General features: G+C 41.3%; 1 protein-coding gene across 2 annotated transcripts in view; it reads right to left on the bottom strand.

The window, feature by feature from the left end:
• Window positions 1–254: 254 nt before the first annotated feature.
• LOC116335922 (alpha-tectorin-like) overlaps window positions 255–24,230 on the bottom strand; it is a 34,030-nt gene continuing 10,054 nt past the window's right edge. For both annotated transcript variants that reach the window (XM_039605483.1, XM_039605486.1), the window contains exons 13-20: window positions 21,694–21,893; window positions 21,431–21,562; window positions 21,149–21,336; window positions 20,274–20,425; window positions 19,943–20,188; window positions 19,701–19,860; window positions 19,415–19,501; window positions 255–1,571 (exon numbers count right to left, since the gene is read on the bottom strand). In XM_039605483.1, the coding sequence (XP_039461417.1) occupies window positions 19,415–19,501; window positions 19,701–19,860; window positions 19,943–20,188; window positions 20,274–20,425; window positions 21,149–21,336; window positions 21,431–21,562; window positions 21,694–21,893 (1,165 nt within the window). In that variant the 3' untranslated portion in view covers window positions 255–1,571. The remainder of the gene's footprint in view (window positions 1,572–19,414; window positions 19,502–19,700; window positions 19,861–19,942; window positions 20,189–20,273; window positions 20,426–21,148; window positions 21,337–21,430; window positions 21,563–21,693; window positions 21,894–24,230) is intronic.

The raw sequence follows: 24,230 nt of genomic DNA, 5'->3' as shown, positions 1-24,230 counted from the left end.
CCTAAACAGCTGAACCTCGAGACAAAGTTTGATGATGGACCAAATCAAACAACGCATTTGTGGAGGTCCATAGGCCACACATTGTGAAACAGTACGACACATATATGCATCAAGGACGGACTGACATGAAAGAAATGTGTTTTTTGATCTTATACTCTTAGAACTGAAAGAGAATTTTGACCTGGAAACAGCTGATGGCAACAAACAGTTTCTGAGTGGAAGTGACAAAGAAGAGAAAAAAACTCTGATTATTTTGTTACACATGTCCTTTATTTATTTTTTTGGTCTTTTGGAACAAACAGTAAAGAGTGGAGGCGACAGAGCAGAGCATCGAGTCTCAGTTTCAAGGAGCTGTTATCAACACTGCTGCCTCCAAAAACAACACAGAAAGGAAAAAGTCACCATGAAATCATCACTTTGTGCTGTGTGTTTTCTAAGAGGAAGGATGGATCATTCCTGAGTTTATCAGAGCACCAAAGGATCACAGTAAAGGTGATGCTGTCCTGCAACTTTAAGTGCCAATCAGCAGCTCAAATGGGAAACACATAAACCAGCTGTTTTGTTTTACTGTCACACAGTTGTTTAAAGATACGACCACAGACCAGCTGACTGCAGCTTTGATTACAGCTGGTCAGTCTTCTGTCACATGGACTCCAGCACTGGTTTGTTTCACCTGCCTTAAAGAGACCAAATTATAACTTTGATAACTCAGCTGTGGTCCTCTCTTGGTTCTTTCGTTAATAACAGTTCAGCAGCTGTGTCCACTTTGAGCTGCATCCAGCTTGTTTTATAAGACAATCTGAGTTAAAGAGACTCTGCTTGCATACCTCACATGATTGTAATGGTCTGGTAACAGGTAAAAAAGAAATCCACACACCTTCACCTTTACAACATTCAGCTACAAAACTAATAGTAAGAAACCAGATGATTTCCTTTAAATATGTTACCCTGATTACCACCTTCTTAAAGAGATGATTTTCATATTTACTTCTAAATCACTTCATGTTCACAGAATAAACCATTTTTTACTTGATTCACTGGAAAGTTTCATCACTTTGTACCTAAATCATTTTAAATTACAACAACCTTAGACAGAAAAATACAGCTTTGGTTAAGGCCTCACTGTTCATGGAAGCGTTGGACGTGTGTTCATATATTTCTTTCTATGAATATAGCCAAGAAATAAATATGTCGGTATCCTCAACTCAAGTAAAATATCTGACAGTGTTAGTGAGATCTGATTCTGATAAGTTTCAGGAGTGTAGATTTACGCCAGATTTATTTATATGGTTAGGCTGGAAATCACATGTAGCTCACACTCTTCCCTTTCACCAAGTTACTAATGAAACTGAAAAAAAACCAAAACATTATCTGAACTTTATCATGTGTCAGAGACGACAGTTTGGTCCTGCTCTAAAAAAACCATCTGCTTATTCCAGCTGTGGGAGTTTGCAGTTGAACTCAGCTCAGTCTTTCCAACATCCAAAATCTGGCTTAGGACCAATCAGAAGTCAAGGATCATCGTGGAGGTCAGTAACTGGTAAGTCAGTCCGAGTCACCATGGAAACCACCTGAGAAGATAAACCAGACCCCACTGTGACTGCTGAACAACTCTCAGTCCAATCTGTCACTTCTTCCTCTAATCTGCTCATCATCAGAGCTGAGATGGGCCTTGTATTGTCCTAAAGCATTTTTCTGAATTAATAAGTTCATACGTTTAAAATAAATAATCCTAAGAATGTTTGTCATAAAAAAATAAATACATGTTGTTAAAATGTGTAATTCATGCTTAGGAAGAAATCACTTGATGAAAGGAAGGCCTTCCTGAAAGAGAAATGAATATGCTTCAGATGCTGTTCTTCAGACACTCATCTTGCGAAGGAATGCAAATCTTCAGTAAAGTGTTCTTTTTTCTTTTTTTTAAAACTTTTATTTAACTTTTTTCCCCAACAAATACAAGACTGGTTCACATCCAAAATAATAACACTGCACAGCACTAGAGTATTACAACATTATGTCCATAATTGTTGTCCATTAGGATCCAGTTTACAGGTTACTCCCAGTGCTTCCAGTGGTTTCTTCCATTTGTCCACAAAAATTCGAGAGCTCCCATCAATATAATGTCCCAACCTGATCAGAGTCATAACATCAATGATGAGCGACTTCCATAGAGAAATGCAGGGAGGCTCAGTCCCCACCCATCTCAACATAATGCTTTTCCTGGCCAACATTAACAGTGACTGAATTACATGCTCATGTTGTACCAGTGAGACGGGAATATATCCCAATATACACATTAATGGGTTTTCTGTCACCTGATGACCAATGGCTGTACTAATATTGGCGCAGACCTCTTTCCAAAATGATTGAATACTAGCACATTCCCACAAGCAATGGAATCTAGTGCCCACTCTGACCTTACACTTGAGACAATTTGGAGATGTTCCCGTATTATACTTACTATAAATATACGGAGAAATATATACATTGTGCAAAATTTTGTACTGCAGTTCTTTAAATTGGTTACAAACAGAGATTTTAGATGGAAGGAGCAGGATTTTGTCCCATGCCTGTATATCTATTTCACATTTAAGCAGCGTCCCCCAAGATTTTCTCAACCATGCCAATTTATCCACAATTAGGGCATAGATCTCTGAATAAAGCTTTGATACAAAATGTTTATGCTCCTTATTATCCAGAAAGAATTTCTCCAACCGAAAAGAGGCTGTTGAGATTTGTAATGATTTAGCCTTTTTTAACACATAATTTCTCAATTGCAAATACTTATAAAACTCAGTTTTTGACATAGAATACTGGGACTTCAAGGATTCAAATGATTTAAACTCACCATATTTAAAGAGGTCATAAAACCTCTTTACACCTACTTTATGCCATCCCACAAAGCTCGACCCTATGTTTTGTGGCAGAAGGTCTGGATTATTTATAAACGTTGACAAAATATTAAACGGAAGACTACTGTTAAAAGGTTTTCTCAGTTTTCCCCACGTCCACATAGCATTATATATCAGTGGGTTTTGCTTTATTACGTGAGGTAAGTCATTTAGATGTTTCCCTAGAAAGTTAACAGGTGAGGATGGTTTACATAATACTTCCTCAATATTTAGCCATGGCAGATCAGAATGTTCATGTATCCAGGAAGAAAGAATCCTCGCTTGTATTGAGAGAACATAATTTTCTATGTTTGGCACTCCCCACCCGCCCAGATCTTTCGGTAACTGTAGTGTCTCCAATTTAATTTTGGGTTTTCTTCCTGCCCAAATGAAATCCACCATAGCCTTATTAATTGCTTTAATATCTTCTGATTTCAAAATTGCAAACAACATGCCTGTGGGATATAATATTTTCGGTAGGATTACCATCTTAATGAGATTTATTCTTCCCAAAAATGATATCAGAAGTGCCCTCCATCTTGTCAGCATCTCTCGAAGATCTTGAACCATTCCATTAATATTTTCTCTATATAAGTGACCAACATTTGGTGTAACTTTAACTCCCAAATATACAAAACCTGATGGTGCCCAATGAAAAGGTTTAACATATAAAGGTTCAATGTCCCCTCCACTACACAGAGTTATTATAACAGATTTATCAAAATTTACTTTGTATCCAGATATAAGACCAAAGTCCTTGATACACCTAGTAAGAACAGGTAGAGAATTAGCAGGGTCAGTCAGTGTCAGAAGAATATCGTCTGCATAGAGCAGAATGTTATGTTGTCTATCCCCAATTTTAACTCCAGGAACACTTGGATTTTGTCTAATGGCCATGGCCAAAGGCTCAATGGCCAAAGCAAATAATAGTGGTGACAATGGGCTACCTTATGCTGTACCTCTACTCAATGTAATTGGGGAGGATAACAAGCCGTTAGTTAACACAGATGCTATTGGTGATTTGTATATAATTTTGATCCACCCCAGAAAGTTTTTCCCAAACCCAAATCTTCTCATTATTTCAAACATATATTCCCATTCAATTCTATCAAATGCCTTTTCGGCATCCATAGAAACAACAACCCCAGGGATCTGATGAAAATTTAAAAAATGAATAATATTAAATAGGCGTCGAGTATTATTATAAGAATTCCTCCCCTTAATATAGCCTGTCTGGTCAGCATGCACAATAGAGCACATTACTTTTTCTAGCCTAAGAGCCAGTATCTTTGAAAGTATCTTATTATCAACACCAAGAAGGCTAATAGGCCTGTAAGATGAGCATGACTCCGTATTTTTACCTTTTTTAGCTATCAATGTTATATTAGCCCAGTACATAGATTCTGGGAGTTTTGATTCTTCAAATGCGTTATTAAAAACCCTTAATAATAAACTATTTAACTTCACTTTCATTACCTTAAAAAATTCTACTGGGAAGCCATCTGCCCCAGGACATTTCCCTGACTGGAGTCCAGATATAGCTTTATCCACCTCCATCAATGTTATGGGTGACTCCAGCAGGCTAACCTGATCTTCAGAAAGCTGAGGGAATGCTAAGTCGTTTAGGAAAAAGCCTGAGTTAAGCCTTGTTATGTCCATCTCAGACTGATATAAGTTTGTATAGAATTCTCTAAAGCACTCATTAATCTGACGGTTTCCTACTTGCCTTTCACCATTCACATCCACAATAGCTGTGATAAAAGAACTTGATGGAGTATTCCTTGCAAGACGAGCCAAAAAGCGGTTAGGCTTATTAGCTGATTCAAAAAGCCGTCGTCTGGCAAGAAGGACATCTCTTTCAGCCTTTCGCATGATCAAATTACGCAAAGATGTCCTGGCAATATTAAGCTCACTTAATGTTTCAGCTGATTTTGTTACATAATATTGTTTCTCCAGCTTTTTTATATTATTCTCGATCTCTAACTGCCTTGTTAATCGTTGTTTTTTTTTATGACTTGTGTATGAAATAATCATCCCTCTCATGTAAGCCTTATAGCTATCCCATAAAGTTCTCGGGTCTGTCTCCTCTTTATCATTTATTTCTAAAAATAATGTTGTTTGCTCTGTTATGAAATGTATAAATTTCTCATCCAAAAGAGACAGTGTACTCATCTTCCAAGACATGGAGCGCTCAATATGTCTCATGGGTTGAATGGTTAGGACCACAGGAGCGTGGTCAGAGAGACCTATATGACCAATATTTACCTGCTGAACTAAATGACTGATACACTTGGACATAAAAATATAATCTATACGAGATGCTGACAAGTGAGGGTTAGAGTGGAAAGTGTACTCCTTAGATAGTGGATTATAGTGTCGCCAGACATCTATAAGGTCAAGCTCATTCATAATTTGCCAAAGGGCTTTGGAATTTTTTGTCAAAGTAGATTGTGGGGGAAGTTTATCCATTTTGGGGTATAAAACACAGTTAAAGTCACCCGCTAATATTATATTAGCACAGTCCATGTCCACTAATTGACTAAATAATACCGTGTAAAACTCGTCATCCTGTGCATTTGGCGCATATATATTACCTAGGAGAACAGTTTCCCCATCCCTTTAACCAATATATATCTTCCTTCATTGTCCTTGTGAGTGGCTGTAACATTGAAGGGAAGATTTTTGTGTATAAGAGTAATAACCCCCCTTTTATTTGTGGAGTAGGATGAGAAAAAAATTTGACCAACCCATTCTCTACAGTATTTTCTGTGTTCATCATCTGTCAGATGGGTTTCTTGCAAAAAAGCAATGTGAATCAAATCTTTCTTCAGAGAATTTAGAATGGACTTTTTTTTTCACCACATTGTTGGACCCTTTAACATTCCAAGTACTTATCTTAACTAACATATAGGAAAAGTAATATATATATTGTGCTGTTTACATATTTAACCAAATCTACATTTGACCAGTCTGAACCTATTAACCACAGACCAACAAGGCTCCATCTCCAGCACAAGAGAATGGCAGTCATGACCAATGTTCCCTCTAAGCTGTGTGTGTGCGCAATTACACACTGCTGGCACGGTCTCTGTGCACAAATAATCTGTATTGCACAAAAAAAAAAAAAAAAAAAAAACGAACCTAAATTGAAATTAAAGTAAATACGTTAACAATTCTGTTTTGCAGTGTTATTCAGTAAGTGACTGGCTGCTCCTGTATATGATTAGAACAATGCCACTGTTAGAGTGAATTGTTAAATGTTTGTCATTTTTATTCTTACCATTTGTACTTTAACTGTGTGTTGAAAGGAATTCTTTTGTTCTCCCCGCCTCAGATTCTCGAGGTTCTGGGTGAGGGGCTATAGTGTTTTATTGCAGATACATCCTATCTGGAAGATCTGCTTCTTTTGATGTGGTAAAACTTCCTGCCCTTTGTATGGCTTCACTGTGTTATCTAGGGTGAACCATAGATTGGGTGTGGGAGGTTACCTCTTTATGACCTAGGATGTTGTTCCTGCTTTATGACCCTTTTGGTCAGCAGCTCACACACACACACACACACACACACACACACACACACACACGCACTTACAAAACCACAGGCAGGGTATTCCTTGTTCACATGTGTACCTATGTAAGCCGCTATATGTTAATGACCCTATGCATATTCAAGTAACCACAATAAAAGGAGTGCTATGGGGAACCTGGCTGAGAGCAACTGGGGTCAAGCGAAGGAACGGCGCCTGTCCAGTTCTCTCCCGTGCACGTGAAACATAAAGAATGTTGCCTACTCGTGTCTTGCTTGCTGTGTGATTACATTGCCTTCAACGTTCCAGCGAATAGGTTCAAGCTACAAACCTATCATTAATTGGTCCTTCGAGCCGGAACCCTGGAGTCGACATTCACCGAGGGGAGAGGAGACACGCTGAAAGACCGACGTCAGCCAGGAAGTTCCTGTGGATTAGCTCTCTGTCTTTCCTCCTCGATGAATGACGATCGGCGGGATTCGAGGCTGATATTACACGCTAAGCAACACCGAGTAAGTTTGGAGTACACCTCTATAACTGTACGTCTTCGCCGCTCAGTGGGGCGTTGTCCGTGGCCGCTTAGTGGGGCTAAAATTCGCCGTCTTAGTGGGGCGATGTACAAAACCGCTCAGTGAAGTTGTTGTACAGAAGCATTAAGTCGCAGAGTTGCGCAGTTCGAACTTTTTTGGTTCGCCGTCTTAGTGGGGCGAAATACGGACCGCTTTGTGGGGTCCTGTAATACATTCTCCGCCGCTCAGTGGGGCGTTGAGAAGTTCCGCGGAGTCCAGACTGTGCTGGACAATAGGCCTATTTGTTGTTGTTGAAAGTCTTTGCCACTGTGTGCGGCAAAGCACGCATCCACTGTGTGCGGTTGCGTTGAAAGTCTTTGCCACTGTGTGCGGCAAAGCACGCATCCTCTGTGTGAGGTTGCGTTGAAAGTCTTTGCCACTGTGTGCGGCGAAGCACGCATTCACTATGTGAGACTGTGTTGAAAGTCTTCATCACTGTGTGCGTTAAAGCGCGTGATCACTGTTATGTAAGTCTTTGCCACTGAGTGCGGCAAAGCGCGCAGCCACTGTGTGAGAGTGCGTTGAGAAAATAGGCCTGATTTTTGTTGTTTGTGTGCGAGGATATTTTTTGTTGTTGTTGTGTTTGTGTGTGTTAGTGTGAATGCTGCGGAGCAGGCGTGGTCTGTGACACGGTTGTTGTTGTTATCATGGGTTCCTAAGCAACCAAGAGTGCTTCCGAGCGTGACAGATGTTTATGCTGGACTTCACTCCTGGGAGCGCACAGTTTTTTATTGAAAAAAAAAAGAGTGACGGCTCCTTAGCTGCGCGGGTTCACGCGAGCACGGTTGCGCGGGTTTCACGCAGACCTGAGCCCTGCGGTTAATCGCAGGTTTACAAATGGAAGAGATTCAAATGTTAGAAGTTTTCAGGAAAACAGCAGCCTTGAAGAGCGTGTGGAGAAGGCCAGCCCACATCAGCAGCAGTTAAGATATGCTCTTGTGAATGGCTTTCCCCCACCCCTTGCTGACATAAAATGTTTAGATGATTCTTTAGATTGCCCTGATCAACAACAGCCTGTGCTCCAGACCATTAATTTAACCAGTTGTTCATTGGCCATATGATTTATTTACGCAGATCAAAAGAGTGAGTGTGAATGTGCCTGATGTCACAGTGTGTGCGCTGTGTAAATGTAATTGTCACAAATTGTGAGAGCGGTGATTCTGCAGGTCACCAGCTAGTGTAAAGAAAGGAAGAGTAAAAAAGAGACAAAATCTACATTGTAGATGAAAAATCATAGGAAAAAGGTTTTGTGTTTATCAGCCAAGAACAACTACAATCTTATTTTCTGCTTTTAAGAAAGAAGAGTTCGAAAGACAGAGAGAGAGAGGTGTGTGTTGTTTAAGCAGAGATGATAATAATGAAAATGTCTTAGTTTGTCACTTTCAGATGAAAAGCAGATCGATTTTCCACATGCAGCGGTCGGAAGAAAGTTATAGTTTAACATCATTGGGAACGTTCAGGCCAAATTTCTGGCTAACTTATTTACAGCACCATGTGTCCCTCATCCTCACAAGTGAGCTCTCACTCCTCCCTGAAGACAAGGAATGCAGTTCCAAAGAGCAATAACATGGCAGATAAAGAGACTGCAGCAAAGTGCTGGGCAGAGAGTCCCAGCAAGCAGCAGCAGTGTGAACAAACAGCATCGGAGAAGAAAAGCAAACCCATCATCCTGACTGATTGGATGAATGACACTGTGTTTCCAACAAGCTGCAAAATTCACTGTGCATGTGAAAAGGATGTTTGAGGAGAACTGAGGAGACTGTTGGAGTTTGACATTTGCCACTTTCGGAGCAAGATGGCAAGAAGAGACAGTGGAACACAGGACAAAGCTGAAGAAGAACTGCCGGCTATTGGACTGCTGAAGTGGGAGAGAACAACAGAGTGGGAGCAGTAGGTGAGAACACAGAGGAATGCTGGTGTTTAATGCGGGAAATCAAAATTTGGGTTAGCAAACCTGGGGAAAAGAAAACTGACTGCTTAAGTGGAAAATTGTGAAGGAATCTGAAACACTGCAAAAAGAAACATATACAAAATCACACACACAAGCAGAACATGCATTAACCCTACTAACACAAACAAAAGAGAGTTCATGAAGATTAGACAACATCTTAAGCATGTGAGTCTGTTTATCATCTTATCCAAGTCACTTAGTGTGATGAGAAGTGATGCAAAGACCAGTGGACTCATAGCACATTAGTTACAAAATGATCAATTAATAGCAGAGAAGTGTGTAGGAAAGGCAGCTTTAAGAACATGCCCTGCTGGAGATGCAGCTCCAGAGACATCGATTAAACCTGCCTAATAACACAAACATACATGCAATGAAAATCAGCTTGTTATCTCTCATCAGTGCTAAAATAGTGTCAATTTAACAGACACTTGTTATCAAATGCTGAATTTATCCAATGCTGACAGTTAACTAACTATGTTGCAGGACAACAGTTTAATTTTTGTGGGAAAAGACAAGATTCTAGTTTGAACAACCAGTGATCAGACAATAAATTTAGTTGTTAATATAGTAAATTGGGAGATGCTTTCTGCCTGACTGATGCAGCACAAGTAATTTACTGTATGAGGGAAAATTCTATTTTTGTGATAATATTTTGAACATGCATTTCTGTTGTCCTGTCAGCTTAGTGGGTTAATAGCTGATATGCAAATTAGTTGATGGTTCTTAGATTAATGAAAGGTGACTGAATTCTAGCACGAGTGAATGGGATGTGTTGGAATGGAGACTCTAAAACACTGAGTTTCCTGTTGTGATGTGCGAGTGAATCCTGCACCCAGATACACAACTCTGAATACATGAGAACAAACTTCTTTTGTGAAATGCATGGCAACATGTCACATGTTTTATGATGACAGGGAAAGAGAAAAGATGAATAAGATGGATCTGTGGCCTAAATGAGTGAAAAGCACAGTCCTGGGGATTAAATTCATAGCTAATGAGACATGAGGATTAAGTTGTGTGTTGTGCGGCTGATGGTTGGTTTTGAATTAATCTAGCTGATGATTTTTCTTTTGTTGTGAAGTTGAGCCTGCCAATTAGTATGATGGTATGATAAACCATGCTAATGGTATGATTTACCCTCCTGAGATGAGGAGCATGTGTCATGACTTAATGAGGCCTTTTTATTTTGATACTTTCATAGGGCACTGAAAGTTTTGTTTGATGATCTCTGTTTGAGCAGATCTGCACGATTAGAACGGAAGCGCTATACGACACATCGTCGAGAAAATTGTTGCAAGTGAGCTTCTCCAAAAGATTACAATGGGCTCTGGGGAAAGCCACTTATATGGGACAATTAGAAAATAGGTCCCTACCCAAAAAAGGATTAAGCGAGATAATCCAATATAAAGTTCTTCTTTTCTTTTTGAAATGACGTCATTTTGCTGAGAAGTGGAAATGAAAATGCGACAATAATTTCCACTGTCAGCAAAGAAAGAATGAATGAATGCATGAATGAATGAGTGAGAGAAAATAAAATTAACTGACTGGTAAAAGCGGACAGAAGCTGACAGACTGACTGACATCACTGTGCGAAGTTAACCCCCACCTGACAAAGGTGCAGATGAATCTATGTGTGTTTCTTTTTAGAGGAGCAGAAAGATGACAGCAACATTCGAGGTTGCGTGAGCTTTGGCCATACCGATTTAACCTTTTAAATGCCACTTTCTGTGTCTGTGCATCTACCAGGGGTGTTATTCACTGCCTTGTGTTGCTCACAGAGGTAACTGTGAGAAAGTGTGTATACACCTGCGCAGCGCTAACTTTTCTACAGCATTACAGTTCTTCATGTGAGTTGATCATGTGATTTATACCAGGATAGCTGGTTGATGTTTTTTACTACAGGATTTCTGGGTTCATGTGTGAAGAAAATTGTGTTTACAGGTTATGAGTTGGTGATGCTGTTACACTGTGTTGTTGGGGAAATGTGAAGGTTACTTTGACAATGTGAATAACATGTGAGACATTCCCGGTGTTGAAACTAGTGTCGCTTCTTTCCACGGCTATGGATGGCTAACTTTATGGTCTTTTTGTAGCACCTCTGGAACCTGTCAACTTGTGCCTGATCACCAGGATTGTCCATGTGTGTTGCTAATGTTTGTTTTTCTAAGAGTGCATGTAGAGGATTCAGCAGAGACGGACAAGTAACATGAGAAAGCAAATAAGAGATGCAGTGTTTATGGAATAGTTTAATATGGGGCTCATTAGCTGGCCACTACTGAGCTCCTAGTGTTAGATACATGGAGTGACTTTGCTTAAGGGAAGTCACCGATTACATTAATGTTAACTGAGTACATGGGATGATCCATGTCTGAGGCAAATTATGCCAATAATTGTAGTTTACTGATTTGAGAAAACCTGCACATGATACTTGTCCTGTTGATGCTTTATTACTCTAATGATACAATTATTTATAAGTGTGGAGTTTGATTTCACTTCCAGATCTTGTTTTCCAGGCCATGATGGTGTGTAAGATGGCTCCAGGCGGAGCCAGATGTTGAGCACACTTACTGTGCGAAACACACTAACATCTTTTATTGCAGGGTTATGGAGCTACTCCGGAGGAGATGCCCTGATGTTGCCTGGGACATGATCTAGCTGACCTTTTTCTTTTAGACAGGAATCTGGTTTTGATGAGTTGACTCGTGGGAGTATCCATGCGTCAAGAGGAGGGGTCCAGAATTACATGAAATTATCTTTTCTATGTTTTCTAAACTATGTTTTTTAAGATTGTTGCAGTGATTTGTGTGATTAACAGTTCATTTACGGGTATTAAACCTATGCAAAGTGGTGCATCCATGTTCAGATGAGGCTTTGATGGTCCATAAATGAAGCTCACTGAACTAAAGAATGTGGTTTGATGATGATTGACATGCTTTAGGAGTTTTTCCTCCTAGCAAGGAAATACAGATGCAGCAGTTAAAGTATTGCTGAAAGGAATCTCCTGAGAAATCTTCTGAGGCCCAGTGAGAAACAAGAACCATCCCAGGCATAGCTGGCAGTCCAGGCAGTGGTTGAGGTCAAAGATCGAGCTGTTTGGGGCCCATCATGAGATCAGATTTCGGAGCCACAGCAAGGACCACGAAGCTGCGTTGGAATGAGAGCTGTGCCAAGGGGGCTTTCCAGAGGCCAACAGAGGAGATTGTGGACAACAGACGGGCACCTGAAGGATGAGGGGAGCGTGCCAAGCTCCACCGACAGCGCAGGGGGAGTTCAAGGATGGCATCATGATTCTGTGAAAAGCACAGGAACCAGAAGCTATGGTGGTGATGACAGCAGTTTCCTATGAACATCATCTAATGCTGTGTCACTGTACTATGCACACGATGGCACACTGAAGACTGCTGGGATCATAGCAGCAGTAAGATAACTGGATCCAGCACCCTTTCCACAGAGGGTTTTCCTGCAGAGGATGGACAATGGAGGAGTCATAAATATCCCCCACAGGACGGAGGCCTGAAGTGAGGTGATGGGGGTTGGCAGAGAGGCCATAAAACTAGAGTGTTGACGAGGTCTGCAGCTTTGAAGATGAGACCCATGTTGACAAGCAATAAAACCACCTGGTATGTTTGAATGTCTATTCTACCTACATTTGGACTCTGGTCCTATGGACAGTGATGGGAACATCTGGAAGAGACAATTATGACGCCCTATAGAGCTTAAACCACTCTACAGCGAGACATGCTATTTACATGTCTGCGGAGGAGCACCACCAAACTGGAGTGTTTTTGAAGTGTTGCTTTCTTATTTTAACTATTAAAGTAACAATTCATTTGTTTGCTTATGTATAGGATGCATTTTACCATGTATAAGATCACTGTTAACTAAAATGATTTCTGATACATTTGTTAATTATGTACTTTTACAACAATATGAAATGACTGGAATGAATGACATGACAGAAGCCTGTGTATGAATGACGCCTGCGGTGAAATGTTAAGCAAGAGGTGCATGGCTGAGAATATACTACATAGGAATAATTTGGAGCATAAAAATCACAAAACAGGAGGGAAATGTTAGAGTGAATTGTTAAATGTTTGTCATTTTTATTCTTACCATTTGTACTTTAACTGTGTGTTGAAAGGAATTCTTTTGTTCTCCCCGCCTCAGATTCTCGAGGTTCTGGGTGAGGGGCTATAGTGTTTTATTGCAGATACATCCTATCTGGAAGATCTGCTTCTTTTGATGTGGTAAAACTTCCTGCCCTTTGTATGGCTTCACTGTGTTATCTAGGGTGAACCATAGATTGGGTGTGGGGAGGTTACCCTCTTTATGACCTAGGATGTTGTTCCTGCTTTATGACCCTTTTGGTCAGCAGCTCACACACACACACACACACACACACACACACACACACACACACACACACACACACACGCACTTACAAAACCACAGGCAGGGTATTCCTTGTTCACATGTGTACCTATGTAAGCCGCTATATGTTAATGACCCTATGCATATTCAAGTAACCACAATAAAAGGAGTGCTATGGGGAACCTGGCTGAGAGCAACTGGGGTCAAGCGAAGGAACGGCGCCTGTCCAGTTCTCTCCCGTGCACGTGAAACATAAAGAATGTTGCCTACTCGTGTCTTGCTTGCTGTGTGATTACATTGCCTTCAACGTTCCAGCGAATAGGTTCAAGCTACAAACCTATCAGCCACCTTATCCCATTAGCCCATTAGCCAATGATGTGATTCACATTCATATATTTGCAGCTAATCAACGTTGTTGACAGGCTATGACAGCGTCCTTATGTGCCGACACCGGTGTTTTAGCTAGCAAAGCGGCGTGACTGATGTGGAGTGAAGCCACGTTAATGACATTGTGTTAGGATAAAAATATCTGCAATGTTTGGTTTTCTTTCTGAATACTATCGTTGTTTATATTTATTGCGGGAAGAAATGGTAAAAACAGCATTTTAAAAGGAAAACGCTAGAAAGTACTCTCCGCCTGTGAGCAAAAACAAAATCAAAAAACCCCCACCCTTTCCTATTGGTCAAAAAATGTACCATATCGACCAATCAAAAAATGATATGGCAACATGGCATTTAGTTGTTTAGCCCAGATCTTGTGTGGTTAGTGTGTAGTGTAGTCAGTAGTTTTGTTCTGTGTGAGAACAATGAGGTGAGTGTTACAGGTGTTACAGGAGTGATACATCTCCTGTTGTCAGGCCTGCAGGTATCAGGCTGTTGTTTTACTTTGTCTCATAGTGGACAGAAATTATTTTTTGGAGTGGCAAAAATAATTCGTGTGGCATCAAATTTGATGCAGAACAGCTGATTGTTCTGTAAATATTTTTGAAATGTTTGTTTTAAAAAATGACTGTATTTTTAGGTAAACAGCTGCAAAAAACTTTGTTGTTTGCATAACTCAGTAACTTTTTTGAAGACGCAACTATATAATTAGTTGCCCAACATTGGTCATTATATACTGTATTTTGCAGACAGAGAGTTACAGGACTCTCTCCCAGACCGCAGACTTATAATACAAGTCAGAGATTTATTAAAAAACAAAACAACTGTGTTTTCAAAATTGGAGTTCAAGTTATTTTTTACTTCCAATAGTGTTAACATACTACACAGGTCATGAACAAGATGTATTTTAATTTTCAATGTAAGTGGGCTAAAGCAGTTAATTAAAAGTAGTCTAACATAAATGTAAATGCTGTAATTTGATTATTTTAATAAACCATGTAACTTGGATGGATTTGATGCTGGCGTGACCACAGTGCACACGTCTGCTGTTGCTCACAGTGGTCCAAGGGATCGCTCACGGAGTTTGTCTGTTCACTCAGACACATGAAACATTATAGGGAAAATTGGTTATGACACAGTTGATGTCACAACATGCTGCACAGAGGTGTGCAGTCCAGGTCAGTGGGGACGTTCATGTTCCATGTCTTGTATTGGTGTACCCTAAAGGTTACAAGGACAGTGCTGTTAAGGCATATGTAATACTAGACGATCAGAGCAATTGTTCTTTAGCCAAGCCTGAGTTCTTCAAACTTTTTGACTTTAAAAGTGAACCTTTCTCCTGCAATCTTAGGACATGCTCTGGTGTTGTAGAAACATGGGATAAAACAGCTGAAGGCTTCCATATCGAGTCACTGCATAGGTCAGTAGTTATCCCTCTACCTTTGCTCATAGAGTGTCAGGACATTCCTAACAATAGGAGTGAAATCCCAAATCCCAGCACAGTGCTACACCAGCCGCACCTCCAAACCATAGCAAAGTACATCCCAGAACTAGACCCTAAAGCTGAAATACTCCTGCTACTAGGGATGTGTTTTACATGGCAGATGTTTTACAGGCACACAAGGTCAGGCAGAGAATTAGTGGCCCCCATAATGCCCCCTTCGCCCAGCGCCTAGACCTAGGGTGGGTTGTAGTTGGGAAGGTCTGTCTGGGTAATGTTTATAGACCTACAGTCAGCACCCTGAAGACAGTTGTTCTGGAAAATGGCCACCCTTCAGTTTTCCAACCATGCAGCAGCCTTCTACAACTCAAAGAAGTGCCACACACAAATAGTAAAGTGCCCGAACAAACTCTGGGTCAAACAGTTTTTAACCAGACAGATGACAACAATAAACCAGCTCACTCAATACAGGACACTTTCTAAACTATGTACAGAGATGTGGACAACAGTTGGGTTGCCCCACTTCCGTTTAAGGAACCCCACCAACAATTACCAAAAAACAGACAACAGGTAGCCACAAGCTACTCATCCTCAAATCGGACGCTAAATAGGAAACCTGAAATGCAGCAGCATTATGTGGCCTTTATGGAAAAATGTTAAAGGATTTTTATATGTATTCTGCTTTATTGTAGTTAAAAAACCCCTAGTTGTTTAGCTTCATTTAAATCTCCTATTTTACTGTGTTTCATGACAAAGCTTGCATGAGAGAATACCACAGGTGCCTCCACCCTTGCTGAGTTTGCTGAGATAAGCTTGACCAGTTCCTATTTTTAACAGTTTGAACATATGTTTCATGCTTATCACCTTGTAAGGAGTTGTTTTACACACAAGGGGCACCGACCTGACATATTTTAGGAAGGAGCAGTGTATAAATACAGAGGGAACTGATATCTCAGTGTGAGTCTCCACTGAGATCACCCATGTATATACATGTTTGAGTTGTGTCTTTCTTTGCCTGCTGAAACAATTCTTTGACAAAAAGATTCTCTGCAATGGTCATGCTGAGGTTTCTCCTCAGCATGACCATCTCTCCTATGGCTCCTATGGCCTCTACTAAGGCCATAGGAGCCATAGCCTTCTTAAAGGCAATTCAAACAGATGGGAACGTCGAGGTAGGCTTCGTAATGGGCAAAGCAAAACTAGCCCCCCTTTCAGAACCTACAATACCAAGGCTTGAACTATGTGCAGCCATCTTGTCAGCAGAAATAGCCGACCTCATTCAAAATGAGTTGGACTTAAACTTTGATGCAGTGCACTTCTATACAGACAGTAAGGAGTGCTTGGCTACATCTGTAACGATCCAAAAAGGTTTTACGCGTATGTTCACAACAGTGTACAGTGCATTCGCCAGTCATCAAGCCAGAATAGTGGCATTATGTGCACACAGAGAAAAATCCAGCAGACCATGCGTCTAGGTCATTGTCAGCATTCCAACTAAAAAAGTCCACCTGGTTCACCGGACCATCCTTCATCCACCATCCTGCCACAGACACAACACAAGTGAGTGGAATGTTTGACCTGATTGAACCAGATAAGGACTCAGAAATTAGACCACAAGCAAAAACTTATGTCACTAACCTCCAAATACTCATCTGTAAGCATTTTGAGCACTTTTGCACCTTTAAGTCCTTAGTCAGAACCATAGCAAATCTTATCCACATGGCAAAGTCCGTCAATGGGACTAATCCAAACAAAAAATGCAAAGGCTAGCACAAATGTCATCTGCCTCACACTCCAGAGGAGAAAACCTGTCATCTTCAAAGAGACACAAAAGGCATACTTTGAGAAGGAACTTTCTGCCCAGATGCTGGCAATCCAATCTCAAAACAGAGCCCCCTCAAGAAGCTCAGCCTAATGTTACAGGACAGTCTAATTTTTGTAGAAGGCCGACTCAAACACGCACAAATTGAGAGTGTTGCTCATTCGCCATTACCACAAGCTAACAAGGCACCAAGGTAGTCATCTGACAGAAGGAGCAATCAGAGCTGCTGGACTGTGGCTTTTAGGCGCCAAAATACTAGTTAGTTCAGCAATCCACACATGTTTAACCTGTCGCAACCTGTGTGGAAAACAAGAACAACAACTCATGGCAAATCTACCACCTGAATGCCTAAAAACTTGTCCTCTTTTCACTTACGTAGGCCTTGATGTCTTTGGACCGTGGACCATAACAACCAGGTGTACCAGGGGCGGAGTAGGTGAAAGTAAGCGGTGGGCCATCATGTACACCTCCATGAGTTCGAGAGCTGTGCATATTGAGGTAATAGATTCTCTGGACACGTCCAGTTCCTTAAACGCCCTCCGCTGGTTCTTCGCTTTAAGAGGCCCCACCAAACAGCTGCTATCTGACCATGGCACCAATTTTATTGGCACTTCAAATAACTTGGAATGGATAAATCACTGCAACAGTACCTAACCATCCAAGGCTGCAGTTGGGAGTTTAATCCGCCACATGCATCGCACATGGGAGGCTCTTGGGAGCGCATGATTGAGGTCGCTCGCAGAATACTAGACTCCATGCTACTACAAAATAAGGTACAACTGACTCACGACGTGTTATGCACACTCATGGCTGAAGTTACAGCAATAATAAATGCATGGTCGCTCGTCCAAGTGTCCACTGATACAGAGAAACCTTTCGTCCTATCCCCTATCCACGCTGGAGGTGAGAGTATCTACCCACATTGCAGCAAAGGCAGAAATGGACTGGGTCACGCAGAAACCTCCAAGTTGGTGACCTGGTTCTGCTCATGGACAAGCAGGTTGCACGAAACAGCTGGCCCATGGCCAGGGTCACTGCCAAATTCCCAAGCAATGACAATTGAGTAAGGAAGATTGAGGTAAAGACATGCGATCAAGGGTGTGTAAAGACATTTATGAGACTGGTTACATAATTTATCCTCCTCATGCCAAAGGACTGATTGCATAATGTTTGTTTAACATAGTGGCCTCCTGAGGCCAGGCATGGAGTATGTTGCCCTAAAGCATTTTTCTGAATAAATAAGTTAATACGTTTAAAATAAATAATTCTAAAAATATTTGTCATTAAAAAATGAATACATTTTAAAATGTATAATTCATGCTTTATATACGTTTTTTTAAAGGAAAAGATGGCTAAGATGGCTGGTGGTGCACTTCCGGTTCGGGTCAAGTACTTCTGAAAGTCCACAGATCGGTTTTTGCTGGAAAACTAGCTCCACATGCAAAAAGCAGTACAGAAATGTAATCAGATGCCATCGTGGTGGCAGATTTCCTTTCTCATGTATTAATCACATATTTAATCATATCACATTAGTTATAGTAATATTACTTTCTCACTTTACTATAGTAAGAGCACTCCTGCCACTACTTTACATGCATGTGGAAAGTTAACACAGTGAGGCCAATGTGATGGGAGACGTTAAACAGATAGTGAGGCTCCTTCTGCTTATCAGGGATGTAAATCCTTAGGTGAAGGCTAAGCAGAAAACAAGGTCATAATTCTCTCTGCGTGGGAGGAGGTATAGCCCCCCCCCCGTGAGAGGGGCCAACATGTAAGAGTTTGAGGAATCTTCTTTGTCTGTGTCTCCGTATATGAGATGTAAGGGCAGTGGCCACAATTCAGAGATGGTCCTGGTGTTTCACTGGGATGCTCTCTCCACATTGCAATGTGTTTATTAAACCCACTTCAAATCAAGCTCACTGGGTGTGTTGCAGGTTATTGTTAACATTTCCATAACACCATCTACTCTGAATTATTCAGGCTGGAAGTTTCTTTATACGATAGTTTACACAGATACTGATGTATAGTTTGCTGATGTCAATGTTTTAGTGAGCGTTATGCACTTTATTGATGCAAACATGCTTCTAACTGTTGAGTTTATTATCTGTCATTTCAGTTTTCACCACATGTTCATGAAGACAATTAACGAAGCTGCAACTAATCTCCAGGGTCTTAATTTGTGGTTTAACTCAGTGTCACCAACATACTTGTTGAAAACATTACAGACCTTGTCAGGCTGCAGACGACACACCAAGAGTTTTCACTCACAAAGCAGTTCATTTAGTTTATCGCATGAGGACAGTTGGTAACACAAACTCATTGGTGAGGAACTTAGTAAATATCTTTCAGTTGAATTAAATAAAACATTTTCCTATGGGAAACATATTTGCTACAGCACTAACAATCAGCACGTTGTCTACAAACACTGCTCAGAACTACTAAAACAGCAGACTGTGTCTTACCTAATGAGTCCAGGCCATGCTGATGAAGGCTTCACCTTCATATTTGGACCTGGCATATCTGCGTCTGTGAGCAGCTCCAGGACAAGTCTAAAGACAAAGAGAGACAAAGTCCAGACTTTAGAAGATCAACACTGATCCTTTTATTCAGGACTGAATCTACTGAGAACATTTGAGCTTTTGTGTCAGAATAGAAACAAGAATCAGTGAAAATAATCTGTTTAATGATCGTAACAGAAGAGAGATACATTTGACTGTGTGTGTGATGTGTTTGGTAACAAAGCTGTACCGGGACACAGTTGTTCTGTTTGGGGCACACGTGGAGTTTGCAGTGCAGGTAGACGTCACCAGAGCCCCCGGTGAACTCGAACATGTTGAAGGAGAAGTAGTTGGAGGTTCCCAGTCCGTTTCCCACCACCTGCACAGTCTGGTCAGCAGGGTTGGCACAGCTGCTCACAGACAGGAAAACACACTTTGTTCAGGAGTCCATGAGAGAGATCAAAACCACATGACTCTCTGAGTCTGTCTCACCCGTTTATGATCAGGTCGTATCTCGGAGTGCTGTCGGGTGATGGCTGGTCAGTGGCCCAGCAGGAGTCGGTCACCATGACAACCATGTTTCCATCCAGCCCATCAGTCTTCAGCTCCACCCAGATCTTCTGGTCCAGCTGAACTTCAGTGTTGGACTCCACAGCTTGTGTGCGGCCGGCGTCAGTGAAAGCCTTCATAATCAGAGTGTAATCCCAAACTCCAGATGTGATGTGATGGATCACAGAGCTGCAGAACAGAAATGCACTTCAGCTTTCTCTGACTCACAAACCTTGTGAGAAGCTTCACATCTTAAAGTAATTCAACCACACACCTGTGTCTGATCCTGAAGGTGGCAGTCTTGATGTCTGGCTGAGTTTGGACGCAGGAGAAGTCGATGTAGATTTGGTCGTGACGAGTGATGATGTCAGAGGAGCTGTTCTGGGTCATGATGGTGTTTTTGTAGATCACTTGGCTGTTGTTGGTCTGCAGAGTCACACAATCAGATGTTGCTACTGACTTTTAACATCTGACATTTCACTTCATCAATCTCAAAGTGCACTGATCCAATTTTATTCAATTAGAAAAAGTGAATGTAAATCATGCTCTGTTTGCTTTATTTGCACAGACACATGCAGCCACGTTAACTTTATTTTCAGTCTCTTTACAATGATTTTAATCTAAGAACATCAGCACTTTGACTGCACTTTGAAGATGATGGACCTCTAACTTAGAAATATAAAGTTAAGTTAAGAAAGTGTCCTTTAATTTTCAGTCCGAAGTTTATGACATCTTATCAGTGATTATAATCACAGAGTCATCACAAACAATCTGCTGATTAAACACGTGAAAAACATCAAACTCATTCATTTTGTTCTTAAAAGCAACAACAGCAGCTTTAGTCTCCTTTCTGTCTCTGCCTTTGAAAGCTCGTGTCACGCAGACGAGTCGAGCACATCGAATAAGGTTACATTATTTTAACACAGCACAAACATTAGAGAGTTTCTCCTTGTACTGAATCAAACTCCTACTTGGATGTTTCTGTGTATAAACTTCACAGATCATCAACATGATGAGAAGCCACAGAGGTCAGAGGTGAAGCTGATCCCACAGAAAGATACCAAACTGGAGCAGAGCAGGAGAAGCTCAGCAGATGCTGGAAGATGTTTGGCTGCTTGTAGAAGGTAAAGAGGAGGAGATGAAACCCACTGTGACCACCGTCCCACAGCTGTTGCTGCTGTTGAAGCTGAAGGTCACCATGTGGCTGAGCTCGTCCACCTGACCCCTGCAGGTCGGGTCCTTGAGGTGTAAGACAGAGTAGTTGATGCCTTTGTCCTCCAGGAGACAACCGACCAGAGTGACTGAAGCAGAGTTCTGCTTGCAGACTGTTGGATCACCTGAACGTCACAATATCAGTCAAAAAAAATCACAGTTAGAAGTTTTCCTCCATTATTCAGCCCTGTTGTCATGATGACGTCACAGCTGTCGTACCCAAAGAGTTGTTTTCTTGGTACTTGGAGGCAAAAATGGCCCGACAGAAGCAGCGAGTGTCACCACCGACCGTCTTCTCACCACAGAACTCGTGATCGCTGCAGGTCCAGTCCTGACAGAAGGCCTCAGAGGCTACAGAGGAACACACTGATGTATTATCCTGATAACATGTGAGCTCTAAAAATCCACAGTTCAGGTCTTTAACAAAGGAGAGCTTATTACTGTCTTATTAAGGTCTTATTAAGGTCTTATTAAGGTCTTACAGCAGCCGGTCTTTGATGTCCAGCCATCCAGAGTGTGGTTGTGTAGACTGCAGGCTCTGGCGTAGGCCTTCAGGAACTGACAGTTGAGTCCGTCCACTGCAGGATATTTACACAAAGTGTTGGTGCAGGCGGTTATGTAGGGCTCTGGATCAATGTCAGTGTTACAGGAGGAGAAGGGCGCCTCCTTCAGGGGATTACAGCTGTACCACAGATTAAAAAAAAAAAAAACATTAATGAGAATAAAATAATCATCTGTGATTTTATCTTCCATCTGTGCTGAAGTCACATTGTTTGGTTAATTTTGATAATAGTTGTCATTGTTGTACTTAAATTTGTAAGCCTTGGTTCAAACTGTATGATCAAAGACATTATTCTGTTTCCATCCTTCTCCCGGCCTACATCGGGGTGGGGGAGGAAATTGGTTATAGTGTTTAACTGCAGACATCCTATTCTCTGTCCTTATTTAGGGAGGATGTTTACTTCTTGCCATTTATGACCTCACCTGTGCTTGTGTACCATTAGAGGGGTTAAGCCAGGGGTGTCCAAAGTCCAGCCCGAGGGTCCATTTTTAATTGGCCCTCAAGTAATTTTATAAATAGAATAGAAAATGGCCCGCACTTCAACTTTTGCTTGAGTGTATTGCACTACTTAGTTTTAACACCAGGGGGAGCTACTGTTGATCAAGGCAGTTGCTCCACCAAAAAGGACAATCACAGAAGAAATTTACCCCCAAGTTACTAAACATGGCAGAACCAAAGAAGCGAAAGGTAGAACGTGAGTGCAGAAAATTTCAGACACGGTGGGAGAGTAAATATTTCTTCAAAGAATTCAAGGGGAAGTGTGTCTGTTTGATCTGCACTGAAACTGTGGCAGTTATGAAAGAGTATAATGTACGACGTCATTATGAAACCAAACATCAGGCCTATGCATCCTACACTGGTGCTGAGCGAGAGCAGAAATTAAAGCAAAGGGTAGCTCTCCTGCGGGGTCAGCAACAGTATTTCTTTCTTGCTCAAATTGCCCAGGAAAAGGCTCCAATAGCAGCTATGAGGTCGCCCAACTCATTGCAAGACATGGCAAGCCTTTTTCAGATGGAGACCTCATCAAACACGACCTCGTTAAAGTCACCGACATAATGTGCCCGGGAAAAGTGCAGGACTTCAACAACGTCAGCATGTCCAGAAGTAGAAGAGTCGTCAGCCAACATTAAACTGCAACTGTCTGATAAAGCTTGTGCTTTTACTCCATCGCATGCGATGAGAGCACCGATGCCACAGACACCGCACAGCTGCTAATTTTTTTTGCGGGGAGTGGACGAGAGCACGAGCACTTTAGGTGAGTAAAAAATATATTCACAGTACCCGTGTGTTAATGTGCAGGTACACATGCTTCAAATATCAATAATGCGCATCAATTCTGTCACTACCCTGCTTTTGCGCACCACTTTCTTATGCGTTTTTGTTGCTAACACACAGAGTACACACCGCTGTGCACAGCGCACGCACACGCAAAGTCAGCTGATCTCATCTGATGCAGATCTGCTCCTTGATCAAGTGACATTTGTCCGGATTTTTGGCACGAGTGGCGTACGATCAGCACCGCGGCTGGATGGCCCGATTTACATACCCAGCGCAGCTGATACCTCAGAATAATTTACTAAAATTATATGAACTCATGTTATTAAGTCCAGTTCAGTGTGTTAATGTTGATAACTGTTTCAAACGAACGTTAATAGGTGTGTTGCTAAGTCTAATAACTTAAATAACAAGCTTGAAATGTACCCGTCCTATTTTCCCCTTTATTGTTTTTTCTCTGTGCTGTAAATCTTCTGTCCAAGAAGAAATCTGAGGCTGCTGTTCTGAGAATGAGCTACCAAAGCTTTTTCTGAATAAATCAATAAAGATCCATTTAGGGAAAGCTGTGATGAAGGCAGTTTTGTCTTTAGTTATATTCAACAATATAACACATTTGACCACTTTTAAATGATTTTTCTAACTTTAATACACTACAGTTAAGGTTATATACCTAATTTCTAGTAAGTGGCCCAGCCCCTCCTATATTTTTATGTATGTATGTGGCCCTCAGTGAAAAAAGTTTGGACACCCCTGGGTTAAGCCATATACAGGGTGAGGGGAGATGATCCTTTGTGATCAGGAAGTCACACACACACGCTCGGACATGCATACACACACATGCTCAGTGCCTTAGTTTAATGACATTTTATGACACACCACAGGGAGGTTTTACAAAGGCTGTTTGTGAAACTGTGTGTGACAGAATAAAAGGCTGCAGTGGAGGCTGGTTCTTTCAGAGTCGTCTGAGGTCGAGGGCAGAAGTGCTGCTCTGAGGATCCAACCAGACTCCACTTACTAGCAAGTAAAAACCGGTTAAGCTGTTTGTCTTGCTTTGTTAGCGTGTGATAAGTCTTTGAACCAGCAGGGCCTGCGAGGTGCAGACCCAACACAAATAATTTAAGTATAATACAGAAAGATGGTGGATGGCACTCAACCTTCGTAATTTTAATGAAAAAAGAAGAA

The sequence above is a fragment of the Oreochromis aureus genome, linkage group 3 (assembly GCF_013358895.1).
Source record: "Oreochromis aureus strain Israel breed Guangdong linkage group 3, ZZ_aureus, whole genome shotgun sequence".
NCBI classification, from domain to species: Eukaryota; Metazoa; Chordata; class Actinopteri; order Cichliformes; family Cichlidae; genus Oreochromis; species Oreochromis aureus.
Note: the sequence above shows the minus strand (reverse complement) of the source record. Positions and strands in the feature narration are given on the sequence as shown.